This window comes from Cloeon dipterum, chromosome 1 (assembly GCF_949628265.1).
Source record: "Cloeon dipterum chromosome 1, ieCloDipt1.1, whole genome shotgun sequence".
Taxonomy (NCBI): domain Eukaryota; kingdom Metazoa; phylum Arthropoda; class Insecta; order Ephemeroptera; family Baetidae; genus Cloeon; species Cloeon dipterum.
Window position 1 is genome coordinate 18,031,202 of NC_088786.1, and position 21,495 is coordinate 18,052,696.

General features: G+C 42.0%; 2 protein-coding genes across 6 annotated transcripts in view; one reads left to right on the top strand and one right to left on the bottom strand.

Annotated features, from left to right (window-relative positions):
- The first annotated feature begins 962 nt into the window (after nucleotides 1-962).
- Nucleotides 963-5,275, top strand: LOC135934758 (uncharacterized). Of its 2 annotated transcripts, none has more exons than XM_065476722.1 (7): nucleotides 963-1,235; nucleotides 2,270-2,605; nucleotides 2,660-3,003; nucleotides 3,549-3,654; nucleotides 3,712-3,918; nucleotides 3,972-4,284; nucleotides 4,692-5,275. In XM_065476722.1, the coding sequence occupies exons 1-7, from the start codon at nucleotides 1,047-1,049 to the stop codon at nucleotides 4,850-4,852; spliced, it is 1,656 nt and encodes a 551-aa protein (XP_065332794.1). In that variant the 5' UTR covers nucleotides 963-1,046; the 3' UTR covers nucleotides 4,853-5,275. The 2 variants fall into 2 exon arrangements, with proteins under 2 accessions (XP_065332794.1, XP_065332795.1); XM_065476723.1 differs by lacking the exon at nucleotides 963-1,235 and adding an exon at nucleotides 1,436-1,535.
- A 1,098-nt stretch (nucleotides 5,276-6,373) lies between these two features.
- Nucleotides 6,374-21,495, bottom strand: part of brp (bruchpilot) — a 45,800-nt gene continuing 30,678 nt past the window's right edge. For 2 of the 4 annotated variants that reach the window (XM_065476718.1, XM_065476719.1), the window contains 19 exons: nucleotides 18,914-19,081; nucleotides 17,786-17,953; nucleotides 16,483-16,860; nucleotides 15,714-16,172; nucleotides 15,238-15,519; nucleotides 14,970-15,122; nucleotides 14,725-14,913; nucleotides 14,530-14,669; nucleotides 13,208-14,039; nucleotides 12,404-12,721; nucleotides 11,572-12,195; nucleotides 10,655-10,891; nucleotides 9,942-10,348; nucleotides 9,802-9,856; nucleotides 9,337-9,441; nucleotides 8,508-8,668; nucleotides 8,309-8,456; nucleotides 8,099-8,248; nucleotides 6,374-7,692 (listed from right to left, as the gene is read on the bottom strand). In XM_065476718.1, the coding sequence (XP_065332790.1) occupies nucleotides 7,627-7,692; nucleotides 8,099-8,248; nucleotides 8,309-8,456; nucleotides 8,508-8,668; nucleotides 9,337-9,441; nucleotides 9,802-9,856; nucleotides 9,942-10,348; nucleotides 10,655-10,891; nucleotides 11,572-12,195; nucleotides 12,404-12,721; nucleotides 13,208-14,039; nucleotides 14,530-14,669; nucleotides 14,725-14,913; nucleotides 14,970-15,122; nucleotides 15,238-15,519; nucleotides 15,714-16,172; nucleotides 16,483-16,860; nucleotides 17,786-17,953; nucleotides 18,914-19,081 (5,040 nt within the window). In that variant the 3' untranslated portion in view covers nucleotides 6,374-7,626. Of the gene's footprint in view, nucleotides 7,693-8,098; nucleotides 8,249-8,308; nucleotides 8,457-8,507; nucleotides 8,669-9,336; nucleotides 9,738-9,801; nucleotides 9,857-9,941; nucleotides 10,349-10,654; nucleotides 10,892-11,571; nucleotides 12,196-12,403; nucleotides 12,722-13,207; nucleotides 14,040-14,529; nucleotides 14,670-14,724; nucleotides 14,914-14,969; nucleotides 15,123-15,237; nucleotides 15,520-15,713; nucleotides 16,173-16,482; nucleotides 16,861-17,785; nucleotides 17,954-18,913; nucleotides 19,082-21,495 lie in introns of those variants that run through there. The other 2 variants (XR_010574137.1, XR_010574138.1) reach the window with 1 other exon arrangement.

The window sequence follows — 21,495 nt, forward strand, 5'->3', positions numbered from 1 at the left end:
TGTTTTTAAAGTAAAACATTTCGAAAAATGACGAAGCGATCAATTAAATACTTACTAGTAGCAGATTCATGATTATGTTCCTTTAATGCCAGATTTTAATATAACAGAGTCAACTTCGCAAGCATCGCAGCATTACAAAAAAAGAGCACGAGAAAGACATAATACGGTAAAAATCAATTTTAGTGCATGTTATTCCTGAAAACATTGATGGAGAGAGGCACATATTTTTTAACGGGATTTGTCGCTAGTTATTAGAGGGATCTCCTTTAAGTGCTTCATTTTTCTGTCTCTCTTGATTTCTAGCTTGTTACGGTATTATATATGCGGGGCCACGCCTGTAAGGTATGCTCATTTCCATTCAATAATTTTATACCATGTATCAGTGTGTTGGCGTATGGTGAGCAGCTCACAATGTTTTTTTAATAGCAGAAAATTTTATTTGCTATTTTATTTCCAAGGAACGCAATCGGCTTAATATACGAGCAAGAAACCTTAGTTCTACATTAAGTTATTTTTGAAACATTATTTATAACTTATTCTATATTACACGCATAGAACTGCGGTGAGAACCTTTTCTGCATGTTAAGTAAATATTTATTTCACAGTTAATTTTCAGAATTTAAAACCAAAAAAATTTCTAATTACATTTTTGTTTTATCATTTAGCAATTGAGAGAGGATCATAACGCTCTTTCAAATGAAAATTAAAATCAATCAAATAATTTTAGTAGCACCTTGAATTTGTCAAGCAAAAATGTTTAGTTGGAAACCATTATTATGCATCTTCATAATAAATTACGTGCTCACTAATAATCGTCTTAAACAATGGCGTGGTCTGAGCGCAAAAACGATGCGGAAAACAAATCCTGTACTCGTCTGGCTACGTTTTTCAACGTAAAATTATCCTCGAGGACGTTTGCGAAGCCATATAGGTGTGTGCGCAGGACCCGACAGGGTTTCTCAGCATTTCTCTATTTCAGAAGCAGAAATGATACCGGATTGCAGTCAAAAAGCGTGAGGGCTCGCCTGCACTGCTTCTTCCTCACGATGAACAACTCCTACGTGAACCACACTGGCGTTGGACCACTGCCCTTTTGGGATGACTTCACAACTTACGGCAACCAACAGGATTACCTTAACCCTTTTTTGAACCAATCCGAAGAAAGAAATTTGCCTCCGTCCACTCTGGGCTTGGCGACAGGCGCCTTCTTCATTCTCACCTGCGGAACTGGAAAGGTTTGATTGTTACATGTTTTTTTGCTCTTACTCACAAAAATATTTGACTAAAGAATGCGATTTCACTTAAACGTAAGCATTTGTGCGGCTTGAGACATACCGAGATTATTTTTTATCGCTTTTGAGAAAATGATTAAAAATAGATTTGGTTATCAACATTTTTATTGCAAAAGCAGCAATTAATCGTGCTGATATTGAGTGATATTTCTTACTAATAGTGAGTGAAAAAACTGTAGAGCAGGTGTACCTATAGACGACATGGGTCTGAGAAAGAGGATGAACGGCCCTTTTCGATTTTTGGTTTTTTTCACACCTTGGTTATTCATATTTTTGTTCATAATATTTTACACAGATCGTTTTTTCCTTTCATAAAAAGATTTTTCTATTCACTTATAGTTACCAGTTTTTTAAATATGGTGAAACATTTTTTTGTGTGATTTGTTTCAACAATGAAAAAGTATGATAAAACAATAGATGAAATGTTACTCGAAATAAAATTAGAAATTTTATATTTGCTTGCACGGCCAGGGAGTGAAATTAAAAAATGGTGCAAGAATCTCAATTATAGAATCAAATGGAGCCCTGGTTTGTATTGCAATTTTGGCTACTCCCAATTAGTAAATTTGGCAATTGAAACACCCACCGGTTGCTGGCACATGTGCACACAGACTGACCATGAATTTAATTGGCGATCGAGAGTGGCTTCATTCACACATCCTATACCGATTGAATTTGTTTTTGTCTCATCGCGCATTTTATAAAATATCTCTTTATGACACCGAGTTTCCGTCCTGTTGATCATTGTTTCAAAGCTTCAAAATATTGAATTGCCACATAACGATGTTGTTTAAAATAATTCTTACTGAAATCATTTTAATATTTGAATGGTTTAGCAGGGATAAACTGATTTTATTTAAATATAAATCACTTGATTCGTAGTCTGCCTCTTTTTATGAGTATTTTTTTTTATAATTTTAGTAAACACAGACAGTTAAGTATGTGAAAACTAGCAAAATGTGCACTATTTATTCCAGCCACTGATCAAATCAAAATGGATCGTTTGGACGCTCGTGCTTCTAAGCGTGCTTATTCTGGCGGTGCCCATAATCAGCACTCTGCTGCTGTACAAAATGCTGGTCAACTTCTGCCTCCGAGGTAGAATCCTCAAAGGCACCGACGCCGTCTGGGCCGTGAACTCCAACGACACCACATCGCTCTCCGTCATCAATGTCTTGGCCATTATCTCGGGAGATCTCAGCCTTCAGCAGCTGAAGAATGCAGTCAGCGAGAAACTCTTGCCCTCCCATTCAAAACTGAAACAATTGCGGAAATATTCTCCGTTTGGCTACTTTTTCTGGAAGGGCCAGCAGGTAAACCATCGGTATATTGTTTTGCAAATGTAAGTGAATCATATTCTATTCCAGAATTTCAATTTGGATGAATACATTAAAACCGTCGGCTGCGAGTTCGATGACGAGGCGTCGAGCGAAGAGGAGTTGAGGGAGGCTCTGTCGAGCCTGAGCAACGCACAACTTCCACACAACCACCTGGCCGGCTGGGAAATCCTGCTCGGCCCGAAGCTGATGTACGGTGGGAAGACGCACAGGGCAATAGTTTTCCGTATCCACCACTCCATGGGCGACGGGCCGGCCCTCTTCCGCGCTCTCCTCTCCAACTTGGCGTCTAGTGACAATCTTGAAGTACTCACCCCGAATCCAGAGGCCATAAAAAGGATGGTTGACAGAATCCAGTCTCGACACAAGAATAGGTGAGAAAAATTGATTTGACAAGTAACATCTTTTGTATTCAACACAACAGGAATTTATTGCAAACAAAGCACATTTTTTGCTTAGGATTAGTAAAGTTTTTCCACAAAATGCATATTTTAGGTTCTTTTTTAGATCCATTACAATTTACCAAAAAGTGCAGATTAGATTTCTAGCCTTTAGTCAAACAACACTCTTTGCCGAATTACGGAAAACCCACCCGCAAATAATGCCACCCGCACTGAAAGAATGTTCAGCGGCACAGCATTCTTGCTATCGTAAGGCGTATAGTATTATATAAAAAAAAATTACAGCAAGAAATGGCATACAATGCTAGCAGAATACTGCAAAAACGATCAGATACATGATATAAAATCACGCCGCACTGAGCCAAAAGGAAAAATAGGCAGTGTATTAAGCGTTTACTTTTGTTTAAAACGAAAATCATTATTAAACAGGTTGTTATGACCTTCCAAATTAGCTCTTAATTAATTTAATAATTTGATATTAATTGATTATAAAATTATTAATGAATGTGCTTATTCAGCTTTTTGGACAACGTCGTCGCTGTAGGAAGATCTCTGAAAGGACAGTTGCTGATGCCTTCGGACGAAAATAAGCTTCATGGGCCAAAGCTTTCAGGCCAGAAACAGGTGATAATGCAATTTTTGAAAAATAATATAATCTACGAATATTTACGGGTGGAATAGGTTGCCTGGTGCAGTTCTACGCAATTGATGGAAGCAGCCAAGTCAATCCACACTGCAACAGGCGTGTCTTTCAGTGCAGGTCTGCTAGCCTCCTTTTTGGCTGCCGTTTCAAAATTTGGTGATAATTCGGACAAGTTGAAGTCCTGCACCATCGTCCTCCCGGTCAGGATTCCAAGTAAAAATTTCAACTCGAGTGCCGTACCTGAGGTGAAACACAATTTTTAACTTAATTAATATTTTTTTAAACCAAATTGGCACAGATGACCAACTCGTTCTCACTGACCTTGGTGAGCAACAAAATTCCGGCGATGGATGAGGCCAACGTCCTGGCTCAGATCCGCGCCGCTGACGAGGCCTTGAAAGAAGCCACCCAGCCGGCCGTGGTCGTGGCCAACAGTTTCATCATCAAACTAGTCGGGGACGTGTGTCCGCGCCCTCTGGCTGCCCTGGCTTTGGACAGCCGACAGTGCACGGCCGCCCTGAGCAACATGCCAGGGCCTCGTGAGAAAATCTCCATGTTCGGATCGCCGCTTGAAAAACTCGTATTCTGGGTGCCAAACAAAGGATCCACAGGTTTGGACACTAAATGTGGTGATGGGGTGCCGAAGATAATGTCCTGAACAAAAAATTCTACAATGTCCTAAAAATTTCAGGAATGAAGCATTGTCCTGAAGAATACAAATCCAACTTAAAAGACGAATTAATATGAAGTATTATATGAATTGACTTTTTTAATATGACCCGAGTATCAGATTAAAATTATTGTATGATTTATGTTATTTGAAAATTTGGCCTAGACGTTTCTTTTTGACATTTCTCACACTAAAATGTAAAAGTAACCAAAAATATCACTTTCTATTTTACGGCATGTGGTCATGGTTTAGGACATTATATAAAACCTTCATAGCACAATAGTTTTAGCATATGTTAGAAAAACTGGCACCCGTGTTGGTAATTTGTTTTTAATTCCGATATTTCAGGAGTTGGTGCTAGTATTCTGAGCTACGCTGGAGAACTGAGTCTTGGTCTAATCATCGACAATGCTCTCTTGGACCGGCCCGAGGCCGCACAAAAGCTGGTTCTACTCTGGAAAGAGCAGCTTCTGTATATGGCCGACGTGGTGGAAAATGAGCTTTGCTAAATTTGTTGGTACGAGAACTCCCTTTTTCTACAATAAAACTTTGCTTGATATATTTGTCAGATGATTGTTTAAAGAAAACAAATTTGATTTAATGTAGGTTTTAATTTAATGTGTTGATAAATGCTCATATACACTCAATTTGTCATGCATACATTTTTTTAGATTTTTAAATGCATCATGTAATCAACTCGTAAGTTTTACATACTCTGTTATTTTAACTACCAACAGTTGTAATGCGTGTGTGTGACAAATTGGACTCGTCTGCTTTTTTACACAGTTCACGAACAAATCAAACAGTTTATTTTAATAGTGTTCTCTTTTGTTATCTGAATGAGTATTTTATACATCAGGCTTTTCCTATAGATATACAAATGTCACCCTTTTTAAGAAGAAAATAAATCTGTTCACACGAATCATGGCAAACATTGGCAGATTCAATTAAAAAGTTCTCAAAAACTATTTTCGCGCGCGTTTGACCGTCTACAAATCATCGTAAAATCCGAGATGGGCTCCATTTTTATCAGGGTGTAACAATTACTCTCGCTAAAAATAGAACTAATAGACTTTCTCGTAAGCAGCAGCACACAATCAATGTTATACATATGAAACTCAGGTGAAAACGTTGATTATCACATTACTAAAACCTTGCAGGTTCAATTTATATATACTCAACAGGGTGTGTTGAAACAGTGATCAGTTGTCCATATTGTTTAATTAGTTGCGGTGGTATATAATTAATTATCATTGCCCTAAAAGTTGCCCTCAAATGTGCACCGTATTTTAATGTTTTATCAATTGATGTCTCGCGCGTTTTCGCTATAATAATTAATCGTTGCGTTTTAAATATTTTGGTCACGGTTAACACTGTTTGTAACCATCACACACATGGTTTTAAGTAACATTACATGTACCTAGTAATTTTCAGTTTTCGTTCTTTTTATACAAAACCAACCAAGCTTTTTTATGAGAATTGGTCGTTTTCAGACGAACGCGTGTGAGAAGAAAATGATTGATTTTTTTAAATTATTTTTTCACAGAGTGGCAAACGATATGCTCTGATTCATTTAACCTAAAGAGAGAATTGTCACAGAGGGTGCCACCCTTGAAAATGACCTTTCCGTAACTTTCGGCAGATGCTTAGTAGAAATATTTTTTAAGAGGAAGAGTGCAGAGTTTATTTTCCGATTTAACGGCCAAAAGTGCTGTAAGTTTTGCTTTTTGTGATTGTTAGAATAGACGAGACACACACAAGAAGCCAAACCGACTGTTCTTTGAGCAACTGGCAACAAAATCTCCAGGCGCAAGTCAACTTTCTCCAGCCAGAGAAAATTAATTCCTACTTCGATCGGATTCCGCGTGGATTGTAAAGAGATGAAAAGATCCATTTTAATGTGTGTGTCGAGGTGCAAATGTACGCCCTTTTTCGCAAAGGAGAGGAGATAGAAGTTGTGCTAACAATCCAATAGTACATATAATTCTCTCTTCACTCGACCCATCAGCACATTTTTTTTCGACACATCCAGTGACTCGCAATTATTTTCCACGTTCACTGTACCTTAATCAACAATTTTTTTACACTTGAAATTTTTCGTAGATTCTTATCAGTATAATTTTTTTCTTCTATACATTTGGTATGCATTGTATGTTGTTGCAATGCACTTTGCAAGTCAAGTGCAATTTAGCAGCAATCACTTCAAGCACATAACACGGCAGTGTATTCCTGGCATTTCATTCTCGTACAACTCAACAAAATCGTAAACAACTGATCGCTTCTCTTTTATTCGAATTTCTCTACTGTACATTTTCCCCGAGGAAAGCCCAACTTCCTCCGCGGCCCGCAAGTGACAGAGCGGCATCGCAGGAAATCGGATTCGCCTCTGGAACCGTTTCCCGTCTACAAGAGTTTGAGATTAGGGCAGAGTAATTAATGTATATGGTATTTTTTTCTTCTTGATATTTATGTACACGCACATTCAATTCCGGAGCACATGTTAGTTAGAGAGAAATAGAGTATACAAACTTGTCGTGATCGATGATCTGAGAAAGAGAGCCTACGCAACTAAAAGGGACATGATTTTACAAAACAAATGTCAAAATGTATTGTGCATTCAATATTTTGTAGGCCACAGATGTAAGAATATTTCGATTTCTGCCTCTAACGACCTGACAAGTGGCATTTTTTGTTTGTTTGTTAACTATAACTTTTGTTCGTACATTTTATCCCGAAAAAACTAGGTTTGCGTAGCGTCGTATATACAAAGTTCCCACTAAAATTTAAGTGTAGTATGTGTACGTGTGTGAGAGTTAATGGCAAAGTGATATTAAAAACTCTGAATAAACAGCAACTTCCTGCAACGGAAGACAACGATACTCGTCTAACTTGCAACAACATTTGGATTAGATTTGATATAATTTCTTTGTGAATTCTGATTCGATTTGAGTTTCTTGTTTGTTATTGTCAGTGTCTTCTCATCCCAGAGTTCTCTTTTTGTCTTGTGCAACAACTCTGCTGGAAAAAGTACCTCGTTTTGTTTTTAAGTACACGTGATTTTCGCGCAAACCATAACAATTTCGTCTCGTCGCGCCGACTTTGCCTCTGAGAGCGGGGAACAGATTATTATTGCTTTGAGAGTGAAACAATTACACATGAGAATGCGCACTCTGCTGCAGTGGGAAGATAAGACACCAAGACACACGTAGATTTACGCCTTCGAACTCTCAGTTGTTCATCCAGTCACAGGTTTCTTTTTAGATTTGTAGGAGTGTCACACTGTTTAATTTTTCTCGTACATCACAGATTCTTGTTGGGATGAAGACTCATCAAGGCTGTCTGGCTCCATCTGTAAAAGTCATGTCACTTTTTAATCAACATCTTCTAGGAAGCTGCTCTTTAAAAAACTTTTGACGAAAAATTTGGTTTGAAAAGGGTCGATTGATTCTTTTACAAGGGTGAGATAGCATCATTTTCATCTATTTTCTTCCGGTCAAAAGTGTTTGATAAAAGATGACAATTTGCTAAATTTAAACATGGCTTTTCTAGAAATTTTGGGAGATGAGAAAAATTTTACCCAGAGTAAATTTAAAATTTCTAAGCTCTCTAGCATACCAAATTTGCCAAGATTTTGGCTCATGCAATCATATAGCAGCTGAATTATAAAGTCAAGCGCGTACCCCTTACGTAATTCACCAATATACATATATTCAATTTTATAATTATATTTTTGCTAAGAATATTTGTTTTCTCACATGGTCAACATCATGAAGGTCCCCATCTGTCTGTTCGGTTAGAAGCATGTCCAGCAACAAGTGCGACGAGGGAGAGCTTGAAAGCTGTTCATGGCTCATGGCAGTCTCTTCTTCGCTGAACTGCTGAATTAATCGAGCTGCCTGCTCGGTCTGTCGAATCAGAAAGAAGTACATTAAATTACAGTCTCAAACGCGAGATAGATATTGAACCTCAAATTGCAGCCTTAGTTTCAGTCTTGCTCGGTCAGATTTCAGTCGCTCCAGTTGCTCGGCTTGGAATGCGTTTTTGACACCGGACACTTCCAGCAGAGCCAAGTGAGCGTCCTTTTCGCTCAGGGCAGCTTCCAGAGCTTCTTGTCTGCAGAATCTTTACTTTAGTTTGTATCTGGAGCAGTCATCGATAAATTACTTCATATGAAGTAAATCCTCCAGATGCGATCTCCTTTCTCTCAGCATGTTTTCTAGTTTTTGTTGCAAGGCAGGAATTTGGCTTAGGAGAGGACGGCAGGTGGAGCACCGTTCCGATTTGGCCGACTGCAACGATCGAATCTTCTTTTCTAGCGCATCGACCTAGAAGAAGTGCGTTTTAATTAAAATTAGAAACCTAAAATTCCAATTTTACTCGTAAGAATGTTTTTGTAATAAAGACTAGAGAAGAATAAATTATGATTTAAGAGGTTGAAAATAAGACAATTAATTTCTAGATGGGAAACTAATTTTCCCATGATTGTGATGATTCAAAAAGTTTTGTTCGGATTCGGAATATTGATTTTGAAAAGAAAAACTACTGCGCTAAATATTAAATATACATAAATCAAAATGTCAAAATAAAAATACTTGTTTTGGATGACCTTCGTTCTAAATTTTCTGTTGCACAGAAAATAATAAAATGATAAATTCATGGAATATTTTGTGTCACCCTGCAATGGTTGACCAGAAATGGAAATCGATATTTTTCACAGAGAGACAATAATGTGTCACACAACACGCCTGCCATGGCTTCCTCTTTTTAAATTTATTTGTATCAACTGTGATTTGCCTATTGCTTTTTACCATTTATTCAAATGTGATAAAAAAATTATATTTAATTATGTTTCATGCCACCAATAAGAAATTTTGAACACCTGTATAGATTATTTTATTTATATCTGCTGTCAACTTTCGTTTCAAATGTATGCAACCTGCCCGACAGCGTTACACCACAATCTGCGTCGGGATAAAACAAAAAATCAACTAACCTTTGAGGCCAATTCGTGGCGCTTTTGCTCTTCTTGGACAGTGATGCGCACGCTTTCTCGCAGGGCCTCTTGCAGCTCTTCAATGTGGTCATTGTCTGTTCTCTCCTAGTTTATAGGTCAGGTTCAGGTGAGGAGGATGAGCAAGGAAACAAAATGCAACCAAAGACAGAGGAGTAAAGAGAATAAGCTGCAGCAGAGCCGATTTTCTTATTTCACGCACGCGTGAGGAACAAATGCGCCAGAACAGAGAGGAATGTTTTGCTGGCAGTGATCAGCCGAAACTCGAGAGGAGACAACGAAAATCAAATCGCTGCACAACAATAAAAAGAACGCAAAGCAACGAAAATAGGAGGTTGGTTAGTAAATTAAAAGAAGCTTTTTAGGAATCCAGCAGGGCCAGACTGTGTGGAAAGAGAGAAATTGTTAGTTTTGTTACACATGCAGTGTTAGTCGGTTGTTTTTTACCTCTTCAGCCGCCTGCTGTTGTTGCTTTAATTTGGCTTGAGTGTTTTTCAAGGCTCTGAAATAAAAATGTCAAGTGAATAACTTAAATTAGCTGTCTATGAAATTATTGAGTTATTCGCTCACATTAGACATTCACTTACGTTTGTAGGTCCAGAATTGTCTTTTCCTTGGCATTCTGCTCTTCCTGGCTCATCTGCACGAGCTGGAGCAGCCTCTCCATTTCCTCCTGTGCCCGCTTGGCATCCTCCTTGGCCTTGGCTAAGTCCTTCTCCAGTTCTGGGTTCGCGGCGCCAGGTTTTCCTCCCGTGGCGGCCATCTGCTTCTGCTGCTGGGCAAACTTCTGCCTCTCCTGCTGCAGCATCTGCCTCTCCTGCTGGAACTTCTGCTGGTCCTGCGCGAATTTCTGCAGCTGCTGTTGCACCTGCTGCCGCTCCTGCTGGAACTTTTCGCGGTCCTGCTTGAAGCGTTCTCGCTCCTGCATCAGCTGCTGCTGGCCCTGTTGCATCTGCTGCTGGCCTGCCGCACTCTGCCCTTGCTCCTGCATTTGCTGGAGGGAAAAAGGGTATAATTCATAAATAGAATCTCCTTAGAATACACCAAAATTGGATTTGCTGGAAATTTCATTGAATTTTTACCATTAAAGCCGTTTTAAAACCTGACTTTTTTCCCGCAAAAATGTTGAAATAGCCAAAAAATGCGTGATAATATGAAAACAATCTAAAAAGATTAAATCTCTACTACAAGCTCTGGTACATTTTATCAATTTATTTAAATAAATTTCCCGGATGCTTTCCATTTCAAGTAATTCTAGTAAACAAAACACGATTTTTTTGTTCAAAAATTACAATTTCACCTTTTGCATTTGTGCCTCGACTTGGTCCATTCTCTCCTTCCTCTTTTTCAGTTTCTGGTCCACGTCGGCGAGCGCCTTCTCCTTCTCTTCGAGCTGCTTCACCTTGCCGTCCAGCTGTTTTCTGTGTTCTTCCAGACGCCGTCTCTGCTCCTCCAGTTGCTTGCGTTGCGCCATAACCTCGGCATCGCCTTGCGCGGCGCCCGCTTGCAGCCTCTGATTCGCGTCGTAAAGATCCAGCTGGGGGTAAAATATGAAGCATTTCGCAAATCGAACGGGATAAACGTGAAAACGGTGAAAATTTACGTGGCACCAAATGAACATGAAACGAAAAACGAAAGATGACAACTAAAAATCTTCTTTGATACAATTCTCGTTGTTCGTCGAGTAGAAACAGAAACTAAAAAAGATAAAAATGAATTGGTTTGTAGATGCGAATGAAAGCAGAAGTTAATTTTTCCGTAAAAATTAAATGTAGCTTCCTCTGTGTTTACCGAGCAATTGATTTTTCGTATTTTTTAAGGATTTCCTGCTTAAACTAATTTCAAACACCGGTTTCTGAATTTCCTATCCCCTGCTCTGACTAAGAATCTTTGGGAATTTTTTTCAACGTTTTAGTTTTTGGTGAAACCATTGTTTTTGAGTAGGCATGATGTCAATTAAGTGGAATTTTCCCACCACGCTCTCTCTTAAAAAATAAATAAATTACCTTCTTTTTTTCTGTACTTAAACTATTATCGTGACAAAAACTTAAATATAGTCCTAAAAGTTCACTTGCGAGGACTAGGATATTAATTGTTTACAGAAAAATATAAAGCTTGCTGTTCACTGAGGAAGCTGCATTAAATTTCAACTGACAAAAATGCTAATAAATAAAAATTAAGACAGTGGAGGTAGCCGGCGCAGGGCGAGGAGCGAACCTGTTTCTGCTCCAGCTCCTGGACAAGCATCTCGAGCTGCGCCTGGAAACGGTCGCGCTCAACGTTGGCGTTGTTGAGGCCGACCTTGGCCGCCTCCAGCTCCTTGTTGAGCCTGGCGACCTCTGCGGCATCCCTTCCGGCGGCGGCTGCGATGTCCTTGGTGCTGTTCTGCTGGAGCTCCTTCTTGAGGCGGACGACTTCGGCGCGCGTGGCCTCGATCTCGCGCGATAGGTGCTGCGCCTCGGCCTCGCGATTTGCCTGCACCTTGGTAAGCTCCTGAGTTGTGTTCTCGGCCATGCGCAGCGCCTTCTCCAGCTCCTGGCGCAGCCGCTGGTTCTCGACCTCGCCGGCCTGCCCACCCTTGCTCTTGGCCGCCAGCGCCGCCTCCGCCTGCTGCAGTTCTTGCTGGAAATTCATCAACATGTCCTGCGACTTCTCCAGCTGCTTCACCAGTTGGTCCCTCTCCACGCTCAGCCGCTCGATCTGCCGTCCCTGCTCGCTCGCGTTCGAGTTCTCGCGACGCGCCTGATCCAGCTCGCCCTGTGCCTTCTCCAGTTGCCCGTGCAGCCGCTGCAGCTCCGTGTTCATGCGATCGAACTCGATCCTGGCTGCCTCTGTGTTCTCCTGTCGAATCAGATCGTGTTAATTTGTTCTTTTTTATTGCAGCGGTGTGGATTACACTTGTGCAAATAAACATTTTATTTTCCTTTGCACCTTTAATAGTAAAAAAATATTCGAGCTTATTTATTTTAAGAAATTTTGAATATGCATAGGTTCTGTCTTTCCCATAATTAAAACTATGCATTTTAAGGCTAAAAATATTTTAGCTCACCTGGTACTTGGCAAGGTGTGCTTGGCACTTCTCCAGTTCGCGCGAAAGCCGCGAGTTCTCCGCCTCGGCACGAACCACCTTCTCATTGTCCGTGGTGATGTGTCCACGTTCCATTCTGGCCACGTCGGCCTTGAGCTTCTCGTTCTCCAAGCTGGCCTTTTCCAGCCGGTCCCTGAGTTTTTCGCACTCGATGTGCAACCGCTCCTTGGTGGAGTCGGCCGTGGACGAAAGGCGATCGGCGTCCTGGCGAGCCTCGTTCAGCCGCTGCTGCAGCGCCTCTGAGGTCACCAACGCCCTCTGCAGCTCCGTCTGCGTCACCTGAGCCCAATGAATCGACCGGATTAATATTTGATTAAAAAAGGAAAAAATTGGTTTTGTTGGATGTGATGAATTAATTATTTTTCTAAGTAAATCCTACAACTATGAAGGTGCAATAACCGACTGATGAAAATGATTCTTCTTTAACTGCGGATTTTTATTTTAATATAAATGTAAATTAATACAGCAGATTCGAAAATAATAAATAATCATTGATTCTAATAGATTGAACTAAATTAAATAAATAAAACACTGTCACACATCTTTATTCAATCTTGGTGGCGCATAAAGTGCGAAACGTTTCCGGGTAAGCCCAAAAAAATCGCGTTCTTAGTCAACATTTTTCCAAAAACAAACTATGAATTTCTCAAGAGAAAGAAAGACCGGGTTCCCCACCACATTATCTAGAGCAAATAAGAGAAGATGATGAAATTAAATCCCAATTTGAGCGCCATAAAATATCAAGTTTTAAGCGGCTAACCCTACCTCGTTCTTTTCCCTTAGTTTGGAAGCTTCGGAGGACAGTCTGGCGATCTCGAGTCTGGACTTCTCTGCCTCAAACTCGAGTTTGCTCCTGTAGTCTTCGAGGTCTAGCCTGAGGCGGGTGACCTCTGCGTCCCTGGAGGCCGAGGCGACCGAGCCGACCCTTTCGGCCTCGGCGGACGCGGCGGACAGCCTGTCCCTGAGCAACTCAACCTCTCTCTTCAGCCTGTCGGTCTCTGCCTGCGCCTGCTCCTGCGAGTCCTGGTACTTGCCGGCGCGGGCTGCGTGCCTCTCGGCCTCGTCCCTCAGGGCGTCCCTCTCGGTCTTTACTGTGTCCAGGTCGGCGGTGGCCCTGCGCAGCTCGACACCGCTCCTGTCCAGCCTCTCATAGGCCGTGTCTAGTTCGGCCTGCAGCCTGGCCGCCTCGTCGCTTGACTTGTCAGCGGCCGACTGCGCCTTGGCCGCCAGACCTGCGTTCCTCTCCGACTCAAAGGTGAGCCTCTCCAGGTCAGCCCTCAGGGTGTCCCTGTCCGAGTTGGCCCGTCGCAGCTCGATCTGTGACTTCTCCAGACGGTCCCTGGACATGCCCAGGTCGACTGTCAGCCGGTCCAGCTCGTCCTTGGTCTTCTCCTCGGTCTCCCTGTTCCGGCTGAGCTGCAGGGCGGCCCTTTCGTACAGTTCCTGCGTCCTGGCCAGCTCTTCCGCCAGACGGCGCGCCTCCTCGCGCGACTTGGTGCCCAGCAAATTAGACTTCTCAGCCTCGACCACAATGCGTTCCTTCTCGGCCTCGGCCGCTTCCAGTCTATTTTGCAATCTGTACACTTCTCCCTGAGACCTGAGAATTGGAAAATACATTTAAAATGGGGTTTGGATAATAATAGTAGGGTTTAGACTGATTTTCAACTAGCCATTTTAGAGAAAATTCACAACCTTGCAAAATATTAAAAAATAAATTTAAGAGGTTTAAATGGGAATTGAAGAGTTGATGCTCCAAGCTCCCTATACAATGATCCATAGGAGGTCAATGCAAGTCTAACAGTGTGTGGTTTTTTAAACTGACTCTTAAGAAGCTGGGGCTTGGGCGTGACAAAAATAATCTATAAACCATAAAATGTGTCATTTTTATATGTAAAAATAAGGCAAAACGCAAAAATATTTAGATTTAATTTCCAACACCGAATTACCATGATGGATACAAACTTTCTAAATTAATATACGTCCTAAAAGTGTTATTTGTAGAGCATGTTTAATTATAAAAAATTGAAAATCAATTTATTTTCTGGCCATGTCTTTGCATAGTTTTAACTATTCAGAATCAAACCAACCTGTCGTATTTTTCAAGCATCCTCTCAAATTCCTTGTTAGCCAGATCTCTTTCCTCAAGAGCCTTCTGTGCCGCCATGTTGGACTTGTCTAGTTTGTCCCTTAACACCTCCACTTCAGCAAAAGCATCGTCTCTTTCGATCTGCACAACGTCGCATATTATTTAATAGAACCGACAAAATGCAATTATCACGAACTTGTATTTTCTGCAGCTGCTGCGTGGCTTTGTCCGCTCTCTCCCTAAGAATTTCCACTTCCGCGGTGGTCGAGTCTTTGTCTCGGAGTGCTTTACCAAGTTGAGCTTGGAGCGTTTCACTTCTCTCTTGCATTTTGATAAACTCGGCCTGCAGAGTGTCCTTCTCCTTTTGAATTCTTCCAACCAGAGCCTGGAAGATGACAATATGATTCAACTGATGCAATTTAAACGCAATGGAGATCTCACCGCAGCCTTTTCACCCTTGTCCCTAAACCTTTCAGCTTCTAACTGAGCTGCCTCCTTCTCTTTCACCAGTCGGCCCGCTTGTCCTTGCGACTTGTCCAATTGGGATTGTAAATTCTCATAATCGTAGGTCATTTTTTCTTTCTCGACTTGCAACTGGAAGTTTATACCGAAAATATAAGCATTATTCAGAAGGTTATTGTTAAACTAAATTTAATATGCTCTCAGATTAATAAAAAATTTGTGTTTGAGATGGCAAAGAAGTAATCACCCTTCTGAGCTCAGCCTGCATTCGGTCAAACTTCTCAACTGACTTATCCAGTTCAGTCTGCGCCTTGTCCAATTGGTCTTGAAGCTTGTCATGCTGCAACCTGTCTTTCGCAAGAGCGGCGTGCGCCCTCTCCAGGTCGTCTCGAACGCGCTCGATGTCTGCGCCAGCCTTGTCCCTCTCAGCGTGAAGCCTCGCCAGGGCCTGCTGTGCGCGCTCTAACTCCTCAGTCATGCTAGTCTTCTCCGACTGCGCGTTCTCTAGACGGGCCTTCAACCGGTACACCTGCACCATAATTACCATTTTATTGCAGCTGAAGGGTGCATTTAAATTTCTATTTAATTAAAAGTAATTTTATTTCAATCGTTTTTAAACTTTTGCTTGGTTCCTTGTGATTTATTTTTAAATAACATTTTTTTCGAAATTGTAACATTCCTTAAAAGTCTTTTTTTTTTTAATTGAATCCCCTTTTCACTCACCTCGCCTTGGGACTTTTCCAGTTTTTCTTGCAGAGCATCAGCGTTCGCTCTAATCCTGTCTCTTTCCGAGTTGGCCAGCCGGAGCTCAGCTTGGGCTCTTCTGAGTTCAGAGGAGGCCCGGTCAGATCGCTCCTGCAACCGCTCCATTTCGGTGAGGCCGCCACCGCCGCCGCCGCCGCGCTCCTCCCTGGGACTAGTGCCGCCGGCACCACCCCTGAGGGCCATACTGCTCGACGCTCTGTCCCTGTCCCTGTCGCGCTCCCTGTCCAGATTGGTGCTCAGGTACAGGTTGGAGCTGGAGCCGTGCAGGTCGAGCCGCGACGGTGTCTGAGCTCGGTCCAGCTGCGCTTGCGCGCGGTCCAGTTCGGTGCGCAAACGCTCGTTCTCGATTTCGAGTCTGGCCAATCTCTGTCGCGTGTACTCCAGGTCGCCACCACGGCCGCCGATCTCGACGCACACCTTTATTGGCAAATTAGGTTGTTTAAGCTTTTTGATATGTTACTTGGTCAGTTAAAGAATTTATATATCAAGCAAGGTAGCTTTTCCCATGCATCCCCACGTCCAGAAAAATTATATAATTTGGAAACATAGGGAAAATCAGTCTGTTGGTTTAGTATTCTGAGAAAAATACTTGGCTGACTGTTTGTTTCATTGCACTAGTGTTTCATTGATTGAAATTAATTTTCAAATATTTAAAAAATGATTCAAGAAGAAGAGCAAAATTTACGTTTGTCACAATAGTTTATGAGGAAACAATCGAAAGTCTCACTTTGTCAAGCTCAGCCTTGGACTTTCCAAGTTCAGACTGTGAGCTCTCCAGTTTGGTTTCCAGTTTGTCCTTGTCAGCGAGTGCCCTGTCGAGACGCGCCTGCAGCGTCTCGATTTCGCTGTTGCACGCGTGAAGCTTCATACGGTACTCGGCGATCTCGCGCTCGTGCAGTTCGCGCTCCTCGGCTTTGTCCCGCTCGGCGCGGTCTCGCTGCTCCCGTAATTGCGCCATCTGCTTCTCCTTGTCGCTGAGGGCCTCCTCCAGGGTAGAGAGGGCGCCTTCCGAGGCACCATGGTGCGCCTGGATGGCTGTCAGCCGGGCGCGCGCCATGTCTACCTGGTTGTCTTTCTCCTTCAGCAAGTCCTCCAGATTTTCAATCTGAACCAAAATCCAGTGTTTGAATTCGATTTTTTTAATATTAAAAGATATTTTCTTTTAGGAAGATTGTTTTGAAAGCTACAATTTATGCAGAAAGATAAACTTTCAACACAATTCAATTTCTTGAAGTGATAATATATTACTTTATGACTGTAATATTTTCTGACGTGCAGACAATAAACAGACTTATTTTCATAAGATCGTGTTAGCTATATTAATATTCAATTAAAGTTTGTAACAATCTTCCTTTTTTTACATCTGATTTAATAAAATAAAAATTACCGTAACTGAAGCAACAAAATTACTGGGGCAGCCTTGGCGGCTCCGAATGAAAGGCGACGGTGCGCAATAGCTACAATACATATTTTGGATGCACTATAAAAAAGCTAGAAGAGAAATAAAAGTTGATGCGCAGACACAAACCATAAAACAAGGTCGTCAACATAATCCAATATGAATACACAGCAAAGACAATACAAACAGAGGGCGGAGTGTAGTAATGCAGCGGTGCAGCACCGCGACTACATATATGTAGACTTCTAATGGCACATTGTGCCAAGGTAATGGGTCCACCGACAACACTTCTGCTGCAGATTCGACATTCTCGAGCTCTACATGCTCCATCGATTTTCCGCAACAGCCGTTGGCTTTACCAGAGGTGCAAGTAAGGTAATAAGGAAACGGCTACAATAATATGCTACGGCATACGTGTTGGCTCAGCTCATTGAACGTGTGAGCCGAGCACGCGCACACGTGAGTTCATTGACAAACTCGTTAAAAGGAGCGATCTGTAGACGTGTGAAAATCCTGCCTTTTAACGAGTTTGTTCTCATCAAGCGCTGTGTACAGGAAGGACGACAAATCAAGAAATTATATAAAAAACGCTCATTTGGTGCTCACGAGAAGTCAAGGCAAAATAGGCTACCTTTCTCTGGAGGACGTTGATTTTTCTGTCTTTGATGTCCATGTGCTCCTTGAGCTCCTGCGCCTCGCTGCCCACGCGGTTGCGTTCCTGCGATGCCTGAAGGGCCGCCTGCGTCTTCTTCTCGATAAGCCGGTTCTTCTCCTCCAGCCGTGCGCGCAACTCCTCGACCTGCGACCGATTTTCAGATTAATGAGCACGCGACACGCCCGTTAATATCGGATTATGAGCCACAAGAAGCAACTCCTCAATGCGGGCCGCCCAGATTTATTACCGAAGCGGGGGCGTCGATTTTAATACGCAACAATTGACAGTCAGTCGGGGCTTTATGTATCTGTTTGGCCGTCTGACAGTTCTGGCAAACCAAACTTTTAAATAAATGGTTGGATCATCTTATTTTGAAACAGTCGACGTTATTTTCGCAGCCACATTAGCGCAGTCTTGACCGATGACTACAAACTGATGTGCAAAATTTATTGAGGAATTTTACGGGTTTGCTCGAGACTGCTTTTTTGTCGTAATATTTTTTATTTGGTATCTTAAAATAGCTGGTTTTCTTTTGTTTATTTTATTAATATTTTTAAGTTTCCTTTTTGCACTTTTTGAAAGGAAAAATTGCAAGATGTTATTCAATATCAGTTCAAGATGAAACTGCCCTTTAAAAAGCTACTATAATCGCGATTGCTAGAACATAGTTAAAACAAAATGCAACCATTTTGACAAACTTCTGCGCGATTTGATCAATTTAGTATTTTAAACTCATTTACGAAGCAATTGAGTTTTGGCCTTAAAGATTCATGATTTTTCCTAGTTCTTATTTTTGAATTTTTACGTTTAGGACGTTATAGTATGTATCCAGCTCTAAAGGGTTCAATCTTATTCCAAAAATTCTGACACTCTTAATTTTAAGGAAAGTTAGCAAACAGGTTTTTTAACATCGGGGGCTTTTAATGCTAGAAATTCCATGATTTGTGCTGGTTTCAAGTCATATCACTTCGAAGCACGTACCACAAAAAGTAGTTGAAAAAACTAAACCAACACAGCCCTTGCTTCTTTTAAAAAATTGAAAATATTAAACGTTGGAAGCCCGCATTGCAGGTGGCCTCGGGTGAAAGAATTAATTGGTCGTACGTCGGCCTGCAGCATGTTGTAGTGCTCCTCCTTGGCGGCCAGCGACTCCTTGAGCACGGCTATGTGTCTCTGGTAGTCGGTGTGCTGCTCCTCGAGCGTCTTCATCTTCGCACTGACCGCCAGCATATCCTGGTCGCGTCTCGTGATCTCGGCCCGGAACTCTTCCAGCTGAAAAGCGGCACCAGCGTCAGTGCGACCGGGCATTTGGCGCGCGCAGAACGAGAGAGAAAGAGACTTTTTGTCTGTCTGTGTGAGTGAAATAGAGATAGAAAGAGAGGTTCAAGCAATTTCCAAAGGGAAACAAAGCCAGGAGCGCGTCAAATCATTTTTCCGCCGTCTGCAGCTCTGGCAGTCGACCAGAACCGACGAATGCGGATTTCTCGCCGACGAGACGCGCTTCCAGCTCTGCGTGGCTCGGGCCGGGAAGTGTGTGATCGTGTATTGTGTGCTGGGGTGTGTGTTAAGTGTGACACAGTCGAAAAACTCACCAGTCAAGCAAGCCAAACTGCACTACTACACAACCAACATTTTGCGCAAGAGGGTTAGTAGAGAACAAGAGGTGAGAAAGAATAAGAGTGAGTCATGGCACATCGAGAATGGAAAGAGAGTGCAGATGTTTCCGAGTAAATAATGAGAGCGAAGGCGCGCACGATTGCGATCAGACAATCGGCGCCGCTTACGCTCCGAAGATCAAACACACACCAGCAGCCAATCAATAATCAAAAGTTCAGCGTCCGACATGCAACCCTGACTCGACTAAAATTTCAAATGTTCTGAAACAAAAATCGTGCATCGTCAATCACACAAGTACAGAACAAACAGAATCTCCAAAACGTTGCAGACAATAGGTGGTAAAATATTATTTATATATTTTATGTATGTTTCCAGCAATTACCAATTGTTAAGAGAGTGGGTGACTGTTTTACTCGATTTTCCAAGGGGAAAATTAAAGAATAACGGAAACAGCCATTAGAGAGAATATTCACGGTTCAGAGAGGTTGTTAGCACCTAACAAATTACAACGGAAGGAAGAGAGAAAGAGAGCAGGAGAGAAACACAATTAATAGAGAGACAATCAGATAACATCCAATGTATGTATATTTAATAGTAATAAAATATGTACAGATATAGTTTCGTGAGTTTTACAAGAGGCCAATTATGGGAGTGAAAAACTCGCAGTTTTTTTTCTTAAAAAAAGAGAATATTACACAGTGTTTACAGGACTCATCAGCTTGCTGTGTATAGTACGTGGTAAGTAGCAGACGACACAAAAATCTCCGTTCCACGGTGCCACAAGAAATTTCTGAAGCGTGTGATGAATTCACTCGGCCGACTTTTAAGTTGCAAGGCGCGAGATGGAGATAGAGGCACACACCCGCATCCCATCAAATTGCCTCATTTGCATGGCAACCCGCTTTCTGCTCTTTATCTGTTCGGCCGGCTCGGTTAGTTAGTTAGCTAGCTATTCCGTCAGGGGTTGCCACCCCGCTCGAGTTATTCCCGTTGCCAGCCCGAGGGGATGATTGTTTTGCGATCGCGGAGTGTTAGGAGCCAATTTACAAAGTAGGCGGGGATTTCCAATTAGTTTTAAGTTTTTCTCACCTTGCTGGTGCGATTCAACTCAGCAGATTGCAAGCATTTCTTCTTGCACTGCATATTGTTTCGTATTGCGTAAAATGTTTATCACACTTCCTGAGGAAATGCGTAGCCAACTTGAGAAAACAAACGGTTAGACTTTGAAATGACTAATAGTTTCAGTTTAGAACATGTATCCTGTTTAACAATTTAGTCGTGATTTATCGGTGCAAAGAAGTTTAAAGAAAATTGGCCGACGACTTTCTTGGAACGAAGACCGATTTGAATTTTACCGTATTAACAGTCACGATGTCACGAACACACTGCTGAATAGACAGAGAATGAATTCAGCAAGTTTTCGCTAGCAGAAATGGTATTAAAAACGTGAGATATTTGCAACAAACTTGCACATATTTCCAGTGATGCAACACGGGGTGGCACAGAACGTATAAGCAAAAAACACACGACATAGATGCGGCGGACTCCGATTCATCACACGGCGCATGTGTCTGTCTTTTTCTTGTAGCACAGAGGAGCGAGCGGTCGCTCGCCTTCTGATCGGGACGGTAGATATGCAACCCGCACACCACCACGATTGCTCATTTAATCTCGTGTACGGCTTCTTGCGCCTCCAACGCTAACGTAAGCCCAGAGAGCATGTTGATCCGAATTAAATGCGCTCCAGTCGCCTCGAAACTTCCAGTTCAACAGGAGAGTCTGAATCTCAAATTCAGCGATAAATTTAACTTTGAGGTTTTATACGGTTCAGGAGTTTCAATTTAGATGAGCTGGGAGACGTCTAATTTAGTAAAGATCTAGTTTTCAATTAAATTAGAGGATTTCCCAGAATATTCAAGAGGCAAAATAGGAAAATGCAGTCACAAAATACTCTCTTTCGGTAAGAACGCCAGGTGGCAGGGAACCATGCAGAGATTTTTTGAAGCAATTCCGTCCCGAAGAGAAGCAGCGAGCCGTAGAGGGGGCAGAGAATTTGAATTGAAGAGAAA